Source organism: Rana temporaria, chromosome 2, assembly GCF_905171775.1.
Source record: "Rana temporaria chromosome 2, aRanTem1.1, whole genome shotgun sequence".
In the NCBI taxonomy this organism is placed as follows: Eukaryota; Metazoa; Chordata; class Amphibia; order Anura; family Ranidae; genus Rana; species Rana temporaria.
Window position 1 is genome coordinate 453,856,952 of NC_053490.1, and position 17,623 is coordinate 453,874,574.

General features: G+C 42.9%; 1 protein-coding gene and 1 pseudogene across 1 annotated transcript in view; one reads left to right on the plus strand and one right to left on the minus strand.

Moving 5' to 3' along the window:
• The window catches only part of SEZ6 (seizure related 6 homolog), an 878,191-nt gene that overhangs the window by 82,359 nt on the left and 778,209 nt on the right, over nucleotides 1-17,623 (minus strand). The window contains exons 11-12 of the mRNA XM_040338538.1: nucleotides 8,266-8,462; nucleotides 3,220-3,414 (exon numbers count right to left, since the gene is read on the minus strand). Of these exons, the coding sequence (XP_040194472.1) occupies nucleotides 3,220-3,414; nucleotides 8,266-8,462 (392 nt within the window). The remainder of the gene's footprint in view (nucleotides 1-3,219; nucleotides 3,415-8,265; nucleotides 8,463-17,623) is intronic.
• LOC120930009 lies at nucleotides 15,525-15,607 on the plus strand (annotated as a pseudogene).

Genomic DNA, 17,623 nt, shown 5'->3' on the forward strand with positions numbered 1-17,623 from the left:
TAAAGTAAATTATTTCTCAGCAAATAATGTAAACTTGACCTTCCATTTGTCCTGGTGGATACACAACACTGGAAGCCATTATATCTTCTGAAATGGTGTATAATCTTACATTGGCTGCCACTTTCCCATAGTAGGTGGCTCCCTATTAGTAATCATGTTAAACTAGATTTAAATCAAAATATGTTTTCAATCAGTATCAATTCAAAGCTGTATAATTGTCTGAGTCAGGTGCTGTGACAGGAGGAAATGAATCACACTGACTAAGATATCAATCCGTCAGTCTTTCACACTTCCACTGCATGCCTAAATAGATCTGCAAAAAGCTTTAGATAATTAGCTGGATTCAGAGACAGTTACGCCGGCGTATCAGTAGATACGTCGTCGTAACTCTGAATCTACGCCGTCGTAAATTTAAGCGTATTCTGGAAACCAGATACGCTTAAATTAGGCTAAGATACGAGCGGCATAAGTCTCCTACGCCGTCATATCTTAGGGTGCATATTTACGCTGGCCGCTAGGTGGCGCTTTAGTTGAGTTTGTCGTAGAATATGAAAATGAGCTAGATACGCAGATTCAGAAACCTACGTACGTGCGCCCGGCGCATTTTTTTACGTTGTTTACGTAATGCTTTTTCTGCCGTAAAGTTAGTCGAACAAATAGCTGGCCTAGCCAATGTTAAGTATGGCCGTCGTTCCCGCGTCGAAATGTGAAAATTTTACGTCGTTTGCGTAAGTCGTCCGTGAATGGGGCTGGACGTAATTTACGTTCACGTCGAAACCAATACGTCCTTGCGGCGTACTTTGGAGCAATGCACACTGGGATATGTCCACGAACGGCGCATGTCAATCACGTCGGGTCACTAGTCATTAACATAAAACACGCCCCCCTGTTCATCATTTGAATTAGGCGCGCTTACGCCGGCCCATTTACGCTACGCCTCCGTAACTTAGGAGGCAAGTGCTTTGTGAATACAGCACTTGCCTCTCTGACTTACGGCGGCGTATCGTATATGCGATACGCCGCCTCAAAATTAAGCCGCCATACCTGAATCCAGCTAAAAGAGTGCAGATACCAAGCACCATGGAGCTGGTTTACTAAAAGAGTAGACACTATTTACCGGTACATAGCACAGTGAATGTTCAGAAATGAAGTGAACTTGTGTTCACTTTAAAAACCAAATCATATGCAAAGGAAAAAAAAAAAATTGAGTATTGAGTGCAGAGTCTCAACCCATTTAGTAACTAAATCTGGCCATACTCTGATCATAATTCAGCAAGGACTGGCATGAATTTCAATCAGTTTGTGGCCATCTATGCCTGACAGAAGTCAATTGTTTGATCGACTTCTATCAAAGGGACATGCTAGAACAGATCAATCAGTGGTTGCAGCCATTCAGCTGCAGATGTTGATCGCTGTAATCTGACAGCTGTGGGAGTCACTGTCAGAATATAATGTCCCGGTGGGGAGGGGGGGGGGGCCATTCTTCCATCCAAACCATTTGTGTGGATGGAGGAATCAGTTTTTTTTACGTTCAGCTTAAAGTATTTGTATACCCATTCTTATGACTTTCTTTAGAATTATCAATTGCAGTGTTTAAAATAATTTGCCATTACTAATTTTGTCTTTACCTGTTTGTCTTGTGAGTTTTCGCTATATTCGTTTGTGATGACATCGCCCGCGCATCTTTCCGGCAAGCCGAGACCCTGCCGGAAAATTGCTGTGTCTATGTCGGGGCTGCGTCATTTTCTGTTGTTGACAACAGCCCAGACATCCCGCGATGCTTCCTCCTAATTACCTCCTGCATTACATCGTTTCTGGAGTAAGCAAGCACTGATTCGCTATTACGGGTGGAAATAAATAACTATTCAGATGTGGAAGACCACAGTTGAGATGGCTCTGGCTGTTATGAAGAAACATCGTTTCGAAAGAATATTTACAGTAAGAACTATTCTTATGCTTACTTATAGTGCCCATTTGAATCAAAATTAATAGTTATTTTATAATATTGTTAAAATCGTTGGGCGTTTTCATATCTATACCTATAGCGTAAGGGCCTCTCATCAGGAGACCACTTAACAATAAGCTCTCTACTCAAGTACAATGTGGAGAGAGGAAGCTACCCCCAATATGTGTTAAATGGGGATCAGTTATAATGTGACGTCATCAGTTTTTCGCATATATTGTAAATAGGGGAACAAATGGCATTATATGCATCATTTTACCATGTGCTTCACCTCACATTTATTGCACTCCTGACAAAGCATCTTATTATGATACAAAACATGTTTGTTTTTTTGTGGATTTTTTCACATTTTTTATAGCACTTTATTATTGACAGTTTAGGAATGTTTAACTGTGACCAGGTGTGTCGGGCTTTAGGGAGTGCAGACAAGCCCTTCAGTAATCACGGAATCCATTAGTAATCTTAGTCCAGCCTGTAGTTAATAGAAGGCAATCACAATAGTGATTACTGTAACCCTCAGTTATACATCCTATGTGTGTAGAGTCCCCCTCCTCAAGAAGGCGAGTCCCTCTCCTTAAGAATAGGGATGAGCCCGATGTTCGAGTCCAATGTAAGTTCAACTCCAAAATCAGGTATTCGCCTGTTCGGCAAATACCGAACATTATGGGGTGTTCGCGGCAAATTTGAGTCCCGTGAAACGCCCCATATTGAGATCACAGTGCATTGGTGTCCTATGATTGGCCAAAGCATGCACCCGACCTGCATGCTTTGGCCAATCACAGCGTGCCTTTGGCCAATCATGGATTAGGAGGCTAAGTCCACACCCCACACTATGTAAGGCTGCTTACGTAGCGGCCATACATAGTGTAATGAATGAGAGCAGCAAAATTAAATTTCTAAAGTAAAAAATGTAACTTAAAACTGCTCACTTACTGTCGGATCCTGGCAATATAGATACAAATCATTGAATAAAACACTGTGAGTTCCCCCCCAGTCCATTACCAGGCCCTTCAGGTCTGGTATGAATATTAAGGAGAACCCTGCGCCAAAAAAAAAAAAAATGGCATGGTGGCCCCCCTAAAATCCATACCAGGCCCTTAAAGTCTGGTATGAATATTAAGGAAAACCCTGCACCAAAATAAAAAAAAAATGGCATGGGGGTCCCTTAATGGGCCTTTAGTAATAACCTGCTGGCCCATGAATACATACTGATCGTGTGTTCAGGCAGTAATCTATTTATCAGTGTTACCTCTTACCCCTTTCACACGAGGGCAGATCTCCACTCCACGTGAGGTCCCATTGACACATGAGAAGCTCTGCTCCAACAACCTCATATCCTGGATAGCACTGGTAGGTCACGACTGTGCCATGGACAAGCTCAGACTGAGATGTTGTTTTCCAGCCATTAGGAATTTCTGGTAATTCAGGACAGGTATCGTTTCTTGGTACCTCTAAGAAGAAAACATAATTAAGCATTCTTATTTTTATGTTGTTTTGTATTTAGCCCCTAAGTGGTTGTAAACCTATACCCAGTGAAGTGAATAGCCTCAGATGATACACAGAGATGAAACAAATCCTTCTACATAAGTTTTACATGTATATCTGCTGTCTTTCCCTTTCTACATTCTTTAAAAAGTGCAGATCATGTCAAACATCTTGTTTCCTCTTTTGTTGGTTTCCTCTCAGTTGGTGTAGACTGAGTTTATACTGTGTGAGAGCTGATTGACGGAAAGGCACACACCCCCACTCCACATAGACAGAAGAATGACGGAAAATGCAGAGCTGTAGTCTTAATAGACAAGCTCTCTGCTTATTTTCCTCTAAGTTCCCTCCCCAACACAAATTTTCAGCTGCTGATATCTCATGTGTTGGAGAGCTCTTCTGATAACAGAGGAATGGAGCAGCAGAAAAAAAATGCACTTAGAGCATTGAAGAGAGATAAGTAAACACTACAGAATAACTGTGCTTAGGTCAAATTTCATGACTGGGGTTTACAACCACTTTAAAATTAAAAATAGGCTAAAAATAGCATGCAATTTTGAGAAAAAAAAACAAAAACACCTATAAACTTCAAATGATTAAAAAGTGTTTGAGTGTAACTAATCCAACATAATTTACTCTATTGAACCATTAAACTGTAAAAGTAGATGCAAACCCTAACTGAATGACATTTAAAGCAGTGTGTATAAAAAAATGACCCCAAAAAATATTGTTTTTGCCCTTTTTTTATGTGTTTCAATTCATTGCTGATCTCCTGTAGCCTTTCCTGTCTACGTGCACTAGCTCCAGAAATGGCTGCATGGCATTTCTCAGGGGAGGTGACAACGATGAAACACGCTTGTACAATGTGCATAGCGGGAGAGTGCGGCAGAGCAATAATTCAAGGGCAAAATTGGAAAACAGGGACAGAGCACACTGTTACCCTAAAAAAGGAAGTTCCTGCACAAGGACCTTCATGACAGGTTCATCGGGTGTAATTTTAATGTATTAAAAAATCTAGAAAATTACTCTTGTAATTACATAACTATTGGTCTTGGATTTCTAGGCTAAACTACAGGGTGGGCCATTTATATGGATACACCAAAAACAAAAGTTGGATTCAAAATGTCCGACTTCAAAATGGCCACCATGGTCACCACGCATCTTGAAAAGTTTCCCCCCTTACATATACTAATGTGCCACAAACAGGAAGTTAATATCACCAACCATTCCCATTTTATTAAGGTGTATCCATATAAATGGCCCACCCAGGTGTATCCATATAAATGGCCCACCCGGGTGGATCCATATAAATGGCCCACCCGGGTGGATCCATATAAATGGCCCACCCGGGTGGATCCATATAAATGGCCCACCCTGTACAATGTGACCCTTCAGCTGTACCTATTTACACAGGGCTAGTAGCACTGATATTGGATTATATTGGTATCTGTCATCTGCAGGTTGATACACATACAGTGGATCCTTGGATTACGAGCATAATCCGTTCCAGGAGAATGCTTGTAATCCAAAGCACTCGCATATCAAAACGAGTTTCCCCATAGAAGCCAATGGAAACGAAGATACTTTGTTCCGCATTGACTTCTATTGCATGCAATACCGCATGTGGCCAGAGGTGGGGGGGCACTAGAGAGCCTCAGAAATACTCGAGGACAGCTCGGCTGAACTCGGAAACACTCGGAAACGGAGTATTTCCAAGTGTTTCCGAGTGATTCTGGGTATTTCAGAACCGGTCCGAACCGCTCAGAGTGTCACCAGCGCCCCTGCACCTCTGGCCAAATGCGGTACTGCACACCCCAATGGCTTGAATCCTGTTAGTTTTGTGAGACAACACTCGCAAAAAAATAAAAAGGTGGTCATCTTTTAAAACGCTTGTTAACTTAACCAAGGGTCCACTGTATTATTTATTATGGACGGGTCAGAAGATTATCATTTAGAATAAATTATGGTATTTAGTGTGAACAATATTTAGTTTAATTAATCTTCTGCTAGTCCTCCTGAAGGGGAAACTATCGTTTTTTTTTTTTTATCTTTAAGATATACACGTGAAAGAGTTCAGCTTATTCTTAATAGTCTTATCAATATGTGCTAATGTTTTAAAAGCCTTATCTGTATGCATAGTGTGTATTTACATAAATACACAGGCTACCATAATTGTACCTTGCTGTCCCTCGTATTTCATTGCAAGTCTCCCAAACAGGGTTTGTTTGTCTGAAATCAATAGACTTTCTGCAGTCTTTACTGACAAGAAACAACCATAATTCTTTACTGGCCTGGGTCCATGTCATCTGCTGCTGGGAACCAGTGTTATTACTCATGGTAAGAAAGAAATACATTTTAAATCAAAATAATAATTTCCTTTCGATAGGCTAATTTTAGGAGGGGTCACTAGAAACACATTACAACATTTTCACAAGATGGTAACATTAATGTGTTTTAGGAGATTATCAGGAGAGAAAATGTATAAAAAAATCCTGTTCCGCAGTCCCATAGACTAAATCTATCATCAGCAATTTATGTGCCTCATTTGGCCTACAATGGCTGTTCGCAAAGAGCATGCAGCAAAGATTCAGAAATATTAGATAACTCTGTACAGGCAAGGGTGGATTTTTATACACATTTTTGAACTTTATATGTAGCTTTTTTATATAAAAACTATAAAATAATTATTGTTTTGTGATGTAGTGGCAGCAAAGTGGAGCAGAGGGCTCAATGTATTTCATATAAAGTTCAATGTATTTTTTGTGCTATAGGTTGCTTTCCATGGACTGTCAGATGAGGTCCGCCCGTGAGTTTTTTAGTTGGACCTAATTAGACCATCTATAGCTCTCTATGGAGCGGCTGATGTCAGAGGAAATGTGTCTACTGACACCCGCCAGCATCCGATCCAACCAGTTTTATTTAAAATATTTTAGTCGACTAAATGAATACCATTTTAGTCTACTAAAATAAGACTAAACCAAAAACAATTGAGATGACTAAAATACGACTAAAACTAAAATGGGACTAAAACTAAAATGCCATTTTAGTCAAAAGACTAAAACTAAATAGAAATTTGACTTAAAAATTAACACTGGTCTGTAGTGCATGTTCATACCTCAATACCATAAATAAAATATTTGATTTTTAACTCCAGCAGTATATAATGAGTTTGGAAATTGTAGAGAAAGGTTAACTAATGCATTTCAATTTAAAGGGGTTGTAAAGGTTTGTCTTTTATTTTCTAAATTGGTTCCTTTTAAGGTAGTGCATTGTTGGTTCACTTACCTTTTCCTTCGATTTCCCTTCAAAATAATTGTTTTCTTTGTTTGAATTTCTCACTTCCTGTTTCTCCTCAGTAAGCTTTCCACCATCATCCGAGCGGTGGAAAGTCATTTAGAACAGCTTACTGAACACCTTACTGAGGAGGAACAGGAAGTAAGAAATTCAGACAAAGAAAACAAAGAAAAAAACATTTAGAAGGGAAATGGAAGGAAAAGGTAAGTGAACCAACAATGCACTAGCTTAAAGGAACCTATTTAGAAAATAAAAAACGAACCTTTACAACCCATTTAATTACACCCATTAGATTTTAGATGACTAAAATTAGTTTTAGTCAACTAAAACATAGGACATTTTGGTCAACTAAAATGTACTGGAGATTTAGTCGACTACATACGACTCAAACTAAAACAATTGCAAAAGACTAAAACTGGACTAAAACTAAAATGGCATTTTGGTCCTAAGACTAAGACTAAAATTAAATCGAAATTTGCTGCCAAAATTAACACTGGATCCAATCCTGTCTGCCAAAAACATCGGATCGGATGACAGACAGATAGAAAGGGACAGGCGGTCCATTTCCATCTGACAGCCCCATAAAGAACAGCAGGGCTGTGTCCGCTCTGCATAGTGGAGTGGACATGGACCTGTCATCCGCCTGCTCAGCTGGGAGATCCTATGGACTACAGACAAAGCCTTTGTGAAACCAGTCTAAGGCCCCATTTTCATCCATCCGTTGCGGATGAAAACGGGACATACATTGGTCCCTATGTGATTATGGGTGTCAGCGGATAAACATCATAAACATCCGCTGACACCCATAATCACCCGCCTCCGCAAAGCTCCGATTTTTCGGACGGAAGAAAATCCTATTTCTGGCGGATCCGATCGGATGAATACGGACATACGGTCCGTGTTCATCAGATCTCCCCATAGGTGAGAGCAGAGAAATGACAGGGCGGTCCCTGCACAGTGTGCGGGGACCGACCTGTCATCCGACGGCTCAGCGGGGATTTTACGGAGGATCCCCGCTGAGCTTTACAGACACACGGAGGCGGATCATTACTGATCCGCCCTGTGTGAAAGGGCCCTAACTCTGCTTTTTTCTTTGAAACTATCATTGCTAATTTCTTTGCACAATTGTCAAACTAGATAAGCCTATTTAATTCCTGACTTGCCTATAGCCATGAATATTTGATTTGAAGGTTTAAATTGAATGTAACTTTCTTATATTCAAAGTTTGCAAAAGTTAAAGTGCATTTATGCCAAAACTTTTTTTCTCCTTCTTAACATTTCCCAATCTGTGGAATTCCACGCACTGTGGTTTCCCATGCCCGTTCTTTTGGGACACACAAGCCGGCAGTGGCTCATGCTGTGGGAGAGCAAGTGTTCAAAAACTCTGCAGTAGCCAGGGATCAGCAATGCAGCAGAATTTTAACACACAGGCTGCTAGAAAGGTAAGTATACAGAATTTCTGCCTTTAGTTTTGTGTCAACCACATAGCAAAAGGGTTGCTTAAATAAGTATACGCATTTACTTACCAAAAAAGTTAATAATGAAACCCTGTTGGTAGCCAAAAACATTGCTCCCTGGGTCAGTCTGAAACTGGACAATAACATCTGCCATTGAGGTATAGATTTTGAAACGATTGTGTGTCCCTGTGTACCGACCTAGGACACGGGCTGTCAAGTCATCGCCATCATAAAAAGTAAGAATATCACTCTTGCCAATATTTAGCCTAAAGAGGAAATGAGAAAAAGAAAGATCAGGCATATAGAGAAGACATGCAACACACCTGACAGCAAAATGCGGCAAACAGACCAAACAATATGCAGAAATCATTCAAAAATTAAGAATATATGATATCCACATGTCATCTATACATCTAAAGATTGCTTATTACTTCTAATTTCGTTTTTTACAGGGTTATTGCAAGTTATGTCTAATGCTATAAGATGAAAACAGACAGTGTACAGGTACAAAATCTAGCATAAAACTGGAGCAGTTACTCAGAGTGACTGATATGTGACATTTGCATTGTCACCATTCAGTTTCACCAGGGTGAAATCTGTACTTGGGTCGAGGGAGCAACATTACCTGCATTGGGATTGATTAAATTCCATCAGGGTTCTATAAGCATTGCCAATCTTCCTATTTATGTAAGTTTCCACTTGGTGCTTTGGTTTTTAAAGCCTATGTTTCTAACAGTTATTTGCATTTCCCGAGTAGGCCAGTATGTTTGAGATCGGCTTGGGAGTTAACAGCTATTTTCATTCCTGTGACAGTGCCATTTATCGGAAAAAGGGGATTTGTGTTTTTCCTAAAGAGTTGACTAGGGTTGAGTCCAAGCCCACCTGTTTTAGCATAGAATACAACACACCTGCCCACATCTGTGCACATGACCTGATTTGCTTTATTAATTAAAACAAAAGTAGTTATGAACTGTGTGACGGTATCGGTATGATATCCCCGTCAAGCATTCCCTCCTCTCCATACAAGAACATCACAGGATTCCCCACACATGAGTCAAGACTGGATGCTGGAACCAAGACTGATTTATTGACACAAAAACTCAGCTTATATGTGGTTACAGCCTGTTAGGAACGCCCCCCTCACACAGTGGGGTTTCCGATACAGATTATAGGAGACAAGTCGGAGCCGACCCTGCAGACACGTTTCTTTAGATAAAGACATCACTGGAGTTAATTACTACACTGAAGCAATCAGAATAATTAACATACTACTTCTCTAATCATTTAGCCTGATGATACAATACACATCTTTTAAGGGTAAACACAGATCTTCTTTACACAACACAATAGATCAATTAACGTTTAGAATAGTGAGGGGACATTAGCACGTCAATAACCTGTCAGAGGAATGAATCACACATGAAATTCCTTTCTACCTCTACCCATGGCTAGCAGGGAGCAGTACACTGAGACATATAGGCAAATGTATCACAATGGCCCCCCTTTTGCTCCCTGCTCCGGCAAATCCGGTTGGACCTTCCCTGGTCCAGTAGGGTTGACGGGTTCAGAGCTTTTAGTCCGAGGTTAACTCCGTTTTGCATGACTGACCTCCCTTGACAACTGCTTCAGACTCAGGTATGTCACCGGGTCGTCAGATCACACGCCGGTCAGTCCCCAAGTCTTTGTGCGATCTGCAAAGTCACCAGAAGTCAGTGTGAAGACAGCGAATGGGTCTGTGCGCCGCCGTCTAGGTGTCCCGCTATGGGAGGGGGCAGGTTATGGCTCTGAAGTGACAATCACAGGAGATTCATAAAAAGGAAAAGTTATATTTGTTGTAGCACTGGTGCTCAGAGTCCGGGGGGGGGGGGAGAGGGGACTCAGAGCCCCATAAGGTCAGCCACCCCCTGCTCCCTCCGCAGCCGCCGGTTCTCCTCTTGGAGCTTCTCCAGCTCCATCTCCAGTTCATGGAGCCTGGGGGGGTCAGCCTGCTGTGACCTCAGGTGGTTGTTCTCCTCCTCCATGCGGCTTATGCACTCCTCCAGCTCTATGTACTCACGGATCAGATCCTGCTTGCTCATGTCCTGCAGGCTCTCCATGTGGTCCTTCATCATCAGGAACTGGGTGGTGGTGTAAGGGGCCACCGGTGGGCCCTTGGCGAACATCTCGGCCCGCATCTGGGACGCCCGCTGCGACTCCCTCTTTCCAGTCGCTTCTTCTCCTCCCAGGTCCGCTGGTTATATGACTTCCAGGACCTCTTCTTCTTGAAGGATGGCCGGCGGTGCCTCTTTCTGCCCAGCTCCCTCCAGGGCCCCTCCGGCTCAGGGCTGGAGCCCATGACCAGCTGACAATGGTGTTCCCTGTTGTCCGTAATAGCAGATTGTACCATGAGGGCTTCGTAAGGGGTGCCCAATGGTTCTTCCCGACCCCGCTCCTGGGGATCCCAAGCCGAGTCTACACAATGGGCTGCTGCTGGTGGGCGGTACCCAGGTTAAGGCCAATTTGACCTGGTGTTGTCATTCATGGGGCAATTCTGCTTGAAGTGACCCAACTGTTTGCACCGGAAGCAGCGTTGTTCGTTGTCCTCCTGGCGTGGATAGCGAGGGCTAGATGTCACCGGTCTGTTAGGAGGTTGGTATCTAGCGGCTGGTGGGTGTGAGGGCACCGTTGGTCGTGGAGGTTGTACCCGTGGTGTGACCTGGTTTGTCTTGCGAGTATCCGCATATTCATCCGCCAACTTCACGGCCTCTGGTAGAGTCATGGGCCTGCGATCTCTCACCCAATCTTTGACATCCGTCTGGATGTGATTGTAAAATTGCTCCAGGAGCATTAGTTGCAAAATGTCCTCTGCGGTGGTGGCCTGGCTGCTGTTAACCCAGTTAGAGGCCGACAGGGACAGCTGGCATGCCCACTCCGCATAAGAGTCTTTCGTGGTTTTGCGTGAGTCCCTGAACTTCTGTCGGTGGGACTCTGGGGTTACTGCATAACGAGCCAGGAGCACTTCTTTAACCCGGGCGTAGCTATGGATATCCTGATCTGGCACGGTCCGGAAAGCATCAGAAGCTTTGCCTGACAGTTTGCCTGACAATATTGCAACCCACTCTCTTCTAGCTATTCGGTGTAGGTTACATTGTCGCTCAAAATCCGCCAGGTAGTTATCAATTTCACAGTCCTTTTCATCAAAAGCTTTAAAAGCGCTAAACGGAATCTTCCTTGCGTCTGCTGTGCTGTACTCACTGTTCGGAGAAGGTGCGGCTGCTTGTTGGACTGCTGCCAGTTTTAACTGTAGTTCTGCGTCCCTTATTTGTTTATCCTTCTGTAGTTCTGCGTCCCTTATTTGTTTATCCTCCTCCGCTAACAGGTCCATCACTTTCAGCACCACATCCGGCGTTGGGTTCGGGCCGAACCACGCTAGCTTCTCTCTTATTAGCTTGTTGGCTGGTGATTCCTCCTCCTGAATCACTGGTGTATCCAGTTGCTGCAATCCCGTCCTCCTGGTCTATCTCCATTGATTCCGCTATGATGAGCCGCTTGGTTTTGTTGCTAGCAATCCTTCCAGTAGTTCTTCCAGTGTCTGCTTGGAATCCGGGTGTGAAGGAGAGTAGAAGGGAAGATCCCGCCGCTGCCAACCAATTTGTGACGGTATCGGTATGATATCCCCGTCAAGCATTCCCTCCTCTCCATACAAGAACATCACAGGATTCCCCACACATGAGTCAAGACTGGATGCTGGAACCAAGACTGATTTATTGACACAAAAACTCAGCTTATATGTGGTTACAGCCTGTTAGGAACGCCCCCCTCACACAGTGGGGTTTCCCATACAGATTATAGGAGACAAGTCGGAGCCGACCCTGCAGACACGTTTCTTTAGATAAAGACATCACTGGAGTTAATTACTACACTGAAGCAATCAGAATAATTAACATACTACTTCTCTAATCATTTAGCCTGATGATACAATACACATCTTTTAAGGGTAAACACAGATCTTCTTTACACAACACAATAGATCAATTAACGTTTAGAATAGTGAGGGGACATTAGCACGTCAATAACCTGTCAGAGGAATGAATCACACATGAAATTTCTTTCTACCTCTACCCATGGCTAGCAGGGAGCAGTACACTGAGACATATAGGCAAATGTATCACAAACTGGTATTGCAATGTTCAATGAATTGAGTGCCCATGACCAACTTTAGTAAACACTTGTCTTATTGTATTGACTGAGACTGTGTAGCCCATGTGAACTCTCAGGCCTCGTACACACGACCGAGGAACTCGTCGGAAAAGACACATTGTTTTCCTCGTCGAGTTCCTTGTTAGGCTTTTGAGGAATTCGACAAGCTTGCTTTGCGTACACACTGTCAAGACAAAATCTCCTTGTTCTCAAACGCGATGACGTACAACACATACAATGGCAGTTTGATTCCACTGGCACAACTCTTGGGGCTTCTTTTGCTAATCTCATGTTACTGCGTGTTAAGTAAAAGTTTGGTCGGAGACGATTTGCACTTTTCAGTCTGTTACAGCGTGAAAAATGTGTTATCTCCATTACAAATGCTACTTTTACTCCCATCTCATACTTTATTCTGAGCATGCAAGGGTTTCTTAGCATACACACGCTTGAGTTTCTCGTCGAAAACCAGCCCGACGAGGAACACGACGAGGAAATTGAGTCTCCCGTCGAGGAAAAAAGAGACTCCTTGTCGAGGAAAAAGGAGACTCCTCGTCGAGTTCCTCGACAGTTTCCTCGATGAAACGTACACACGACCGTTTTCCTCTGCAAAAAAGCTCTCCCACCAAGTTTCTTGATGGATTCTGTCGAGTTTCTCGGTCGTGTGTATGAAGCCTCAATGGCCTAAAGACTTTCCCACACGGCAGTCTTTTGAGAATCTGTCATATCTATGAAATGGCCAATCAATATGTAACACGGTCATAGAGGTGGTCCATGTATATTAGGGGGATCAGACAGCAAATAAAACTACATAAGAGAGCTGAAGAAAGCTTACTAAGGTAGGCCATACAGGGTTTGAATCTCAGCCGGTTCAGCAAGAACCACCTGAGATTTGAACTGTGTATGGGCAGGCTGAATTTACCAAGTTGATCGATCAACTTGCGATTATGGCTAGTAGCTAATATAAATGCTAGCAATAATCACTGTCTTCTCCCAGTGGGGGCGGCTTCCTTCGCCTGCCCCCTCTGGGAGAAGACAACGGCCAGGCAGGAGGGATTCCCCCATCAACACTGTTTGTGTTGATGGGGGAATTGAGCAAATTTCTTTCCTGAAACCTAAAGTAGAGTGAGATCTTTATCAATACACTGCAATTTACCACCGATTTTCTCTTTTTTAGGACTCATGGGAGAATTACTGATACACAATATGAATGTCAATAGAACTGGTTGACACAACCCCAGGTTCTATTTGCTTTGCTGCTTGTTCCTAGACTTCAAAGAACTCTGCACCATCAGTCCCAACCATTGTCAGCCCCTTGTAGTTGTCCATATTATCTTTACATGGTAATCTTTATGGCATGAATTTAATATCTGGAGTCCTCACACTTGAGTTTATCAAATATTATAAAAGTCTCTTCTCAAAAGCAGACATGATATCCCAATAACTTTGTAGACCAGGTGTTATAACCCAACTGGTAACCCAACTGGTATAACACCTGGTCTAGAAAGTTATTGGGATATCATGTCTGCTTTTGAGAAGAGTCTGATCAATATTCCTATCGCACATGTTCCTGGTAGATATGACTCATATAATGGTGGGTGCTGCAGCGATTACCAGTTGGGTCCTGGAAACATCGAACAAGCGTATATATTTGCCAGCACACCATGGATCGACAAGATTTTCGCCCGAAAAGTTTTAATGAGAAGAGATTACATCACAAAGGTGCAACGTTTTGGAGCCACGCAGGACCCCTTTGTCAGGCATGTGATGTGATGTGATCATCACATGCCTGACAAAGAGGTCCTGCGTGGCTCTGAAACGTTGCACCTTTGTGATGTGATCTCTTCTCATTAAAACTTTTGAAAGTCTTGTCGAACCATGGTGTGCTGGCAAATATGTATGCTTGCTTTTGAGAAGAGACTTTTATAATATTTGATAAACTCAAGTGTGAGGACTCCAGATATTAAATTCATGGCATGAAGATTACCATGTAAAGATAATATGGACAGTTATTACAACTTGCAACAATGACAGGTACACTTGTTGAATTCTCTTCACAGAGAGAACAGGTGTACTCTGGCTCCATCTTCATAATACCTCTCATCTCTCAGCTATCCCAAGTGTAAGGGAAGGGAAAAGGTCTTCTTCCTTTGACAGCAGAACAACTTTTCCAACCAACAACCAATGTGCTTTTTCTAGACTAGAGGACCAATCGCAGAACAGGATCTCAATTACACAATATGGTGGAAGGAAAAGGGGGAAAAAAGGAATTACATGTTTTAAAATTAATTCAATCCACAAATAATATTGTGATTTAAGCTTTTTATTGAAGCTGTTGTCTAATAACCATTTAGTTCTCTTACAAACAAGCCATTTGGTTAATTGTATTTGCTTAGGCTTTGATAACATAATGCTTTCGAAGAAACAACAAAAACATTCTGAAGACGTGTCTATTTTTTGCACTGAAGACATGCTGCCAGAATCTTTGCTTTGTGATTTTTACAAGTAGCAGAGCAAAAACATATGACATTGGAACTACTACACAGAAAATAGGATAAATGTAATTAAATCTACTTTGCCGTTACCTCCCTAGTTCTTACACTCCTGGCTTGTGTAAAAAGCCGTTATCTAGTAAGTGAAAATTGGCACGCCACATCGAGCACATCACTAGCTGTGGATCCGAGCTTTCTGTACAAGCTGTGATATGGTGGTGGGTACATTGGTTTTTAAGTGTGAAGCAGAAGATTAATTTTGCTGGCAGCCACTGGTGGAAAAACAGAGCATGATCGTTTATTATGATCATATGTTTAGAAATGACAACTCCAGGCAAGAGAGAGAGAAAAGGGGAGATATGCAAATGAAAGAATATTAATTAACCACCGGAGCACGAAAGTATATTAATAATCTCCTGGAAACCTCTGTTTTTTTTCAACATCCACTCCCTGAATCTAGTAGGAAGCAGACATTAAGGACCAGGAATCCTGGGCAGACAACACTCATATATTAATCACTGTGTCAGCGCTGATAAAATATCTTAGACCGCTCACACAAACTTGTGTTTTTCAGCCTTGATGATTAGTTTTCCTGGCTGATTTCGTTTACCCTGACATGCTGAGCCACTGACATTGTACAACCGAACTACTGTAGAAATAATCGCTTCTCGGCCTTTCGGCTAAGATCAAATGTAGTATCTGTTCTTATCAGTTGCCAGGAGGTGGCGCTATGCTAACCGTCCCTAGTACACGGCGAGGTGGAAAGGGATGGCGGTGGCAGATGCAGAACTTGCTGGCGTTGAGGTGAAAGCCTTCTGATTTGGACAGAGAATTATGCGGTCGAAGCTGAAGGGTCGAGTCCCTGGCCTTCTGGCCTAGATTTGGGTAGTATCTGCCCCTTTCAGTTTTTTCGGTTGGGAAAGCCTGCCTCTTTTCGGTGTTATTGAGGGGAATTGGCCGGTACTGCCGAATATAATTAGGTGGGAGCAATGGGAGCGATGGTTGAGGTTTGCCAGTTTACCCTCTCCATAGGCTCCTACTTGTTCTGATACCTTCCTGACTGGGGTAGGGCTGCATCAGTCTGGGCTGTTGGTTAGGGTTGTGAGAAAAGCCTATGGTGGATGTGCCCCTGGAGTGGCAGTTCAGGGGTGCCATAATTGCACTAGTGTTTCTACCGGCACTTTTGCTTTTTGGCACCATGGTGACTTCACCATCACACTTTTTTTACAACTGCCTCTAGGGCCGAGTCTTTTGGCGGGGACCAGAGGAATTTTTGTTTCCTGGCCGGAGGGCCGGCCATCGTATTGCACGATGGTCACTTTTCACTCTCCCTCATCTTCCTTCTCCCCCACTTTCTTTTTATTTATGCCTGTGTGCGTAACTTTATGTATTTTTTTGTTTGGTGTCACGTTATTGTCACAGTGTGATTAGTAGGGTGCCGGTCCTCGGGCCAGCCCTGAACGTTTTGGGAGTGGGTGGACATGGCCTCCTGGCTTAGTTCGCCTGCTCTCATGGGGTCTCCCTTCGGGGGAGCCCCACCTAGTACTTGGGTGGGTTCTGTTTCGGCAGCCGTTTGGCTTCGGCTGCACGGACCATGTGAAATACCTCAGTCCCTGTCTGGAGCCTAACGCCCCGGGGGATCAGGGGCAGGTCCTTCTTTATGGAGGATAGACGTAGCACCCGTTCCACATTTTTTGTGTTTCACTCTTGATGTGTGTGCACATTTTTTTGGCACCGGGTGGAGTTTTTGGGTGTGTTTTGCACGCCATAGGCTTTTTAACAAAAACTGTAGAAATAATGGGTTGAAGGGGGGCTTCTTTTAATTAGCTTTTTGGAGAAAATGGCAGTAAAAAACACAAAAATGTGGGCTTAGCTGTCCATTGACAGGCAGACCTCATTGGTAACACTACCATTAAGCCTCAAAGCAATTATTACGTTCTGCTAACTATTATGCCGCGTACACACGCTCGAAAATTTCCGACAACAAATGTTCATAGGGAGCTTGTTGTTGGAAATTCCGACCTTGTGTAGGCTCCATCGGATTTCTGACAATAAAAATTTGACAGCTGGATCTCAAATTTTCCAACAATAAAATCCGTTCTCATAAATTCTGAGCGTGTGTAGACAATTCCCGACACACAAAATTCCACGCATGCTCTGAATCAAGTAGGAGACGGAAGCGATCGGTCTGGTAAAACTAGTGTTCGTAATGGAGATAGCACATTCGTCACGCTGCAGATTTTTTAAACTTGTATTGCAGTGCATTCTTTTCTTCTTTATAATGCTAGAATAATGAAGTTGTTTTGCTGCTGATATTCACACAGAGTTCTGACAAACTGATTTCTTTAATATTTCTGAAGAGCAGTAACGGACTGAAAAGCACGAGGCTGAAAAGCGCGTATCGTCACTCACCAAACTTCTACTAACACGAGATTAGCAGAAGGAGCCCAAAGGGTGGCGCACATGGTATTGAACTTCCCTTTTATAGTGCTGTTGTACGTGTTGTACGTGACCGCGTTCTTGGCGATGAGAATTTCTGACATTTGTGCGACCACCTGTATGCAAGACAAGTTTGAGCCAACATTCGTCGGATAAAAATCCATGGTTTTGTTATCGGAATGTCCGATCGTGTGTACGTGGCATTTGACTTATTGCGCCCAACTTCTTTGGATTTCATAGTTGGAAATCACAAAGCAAAGCAATTTTTGATTATTGACTGGTCATGTTCTTCAGAATGCTGGTTGTTCATCTTGATAAAC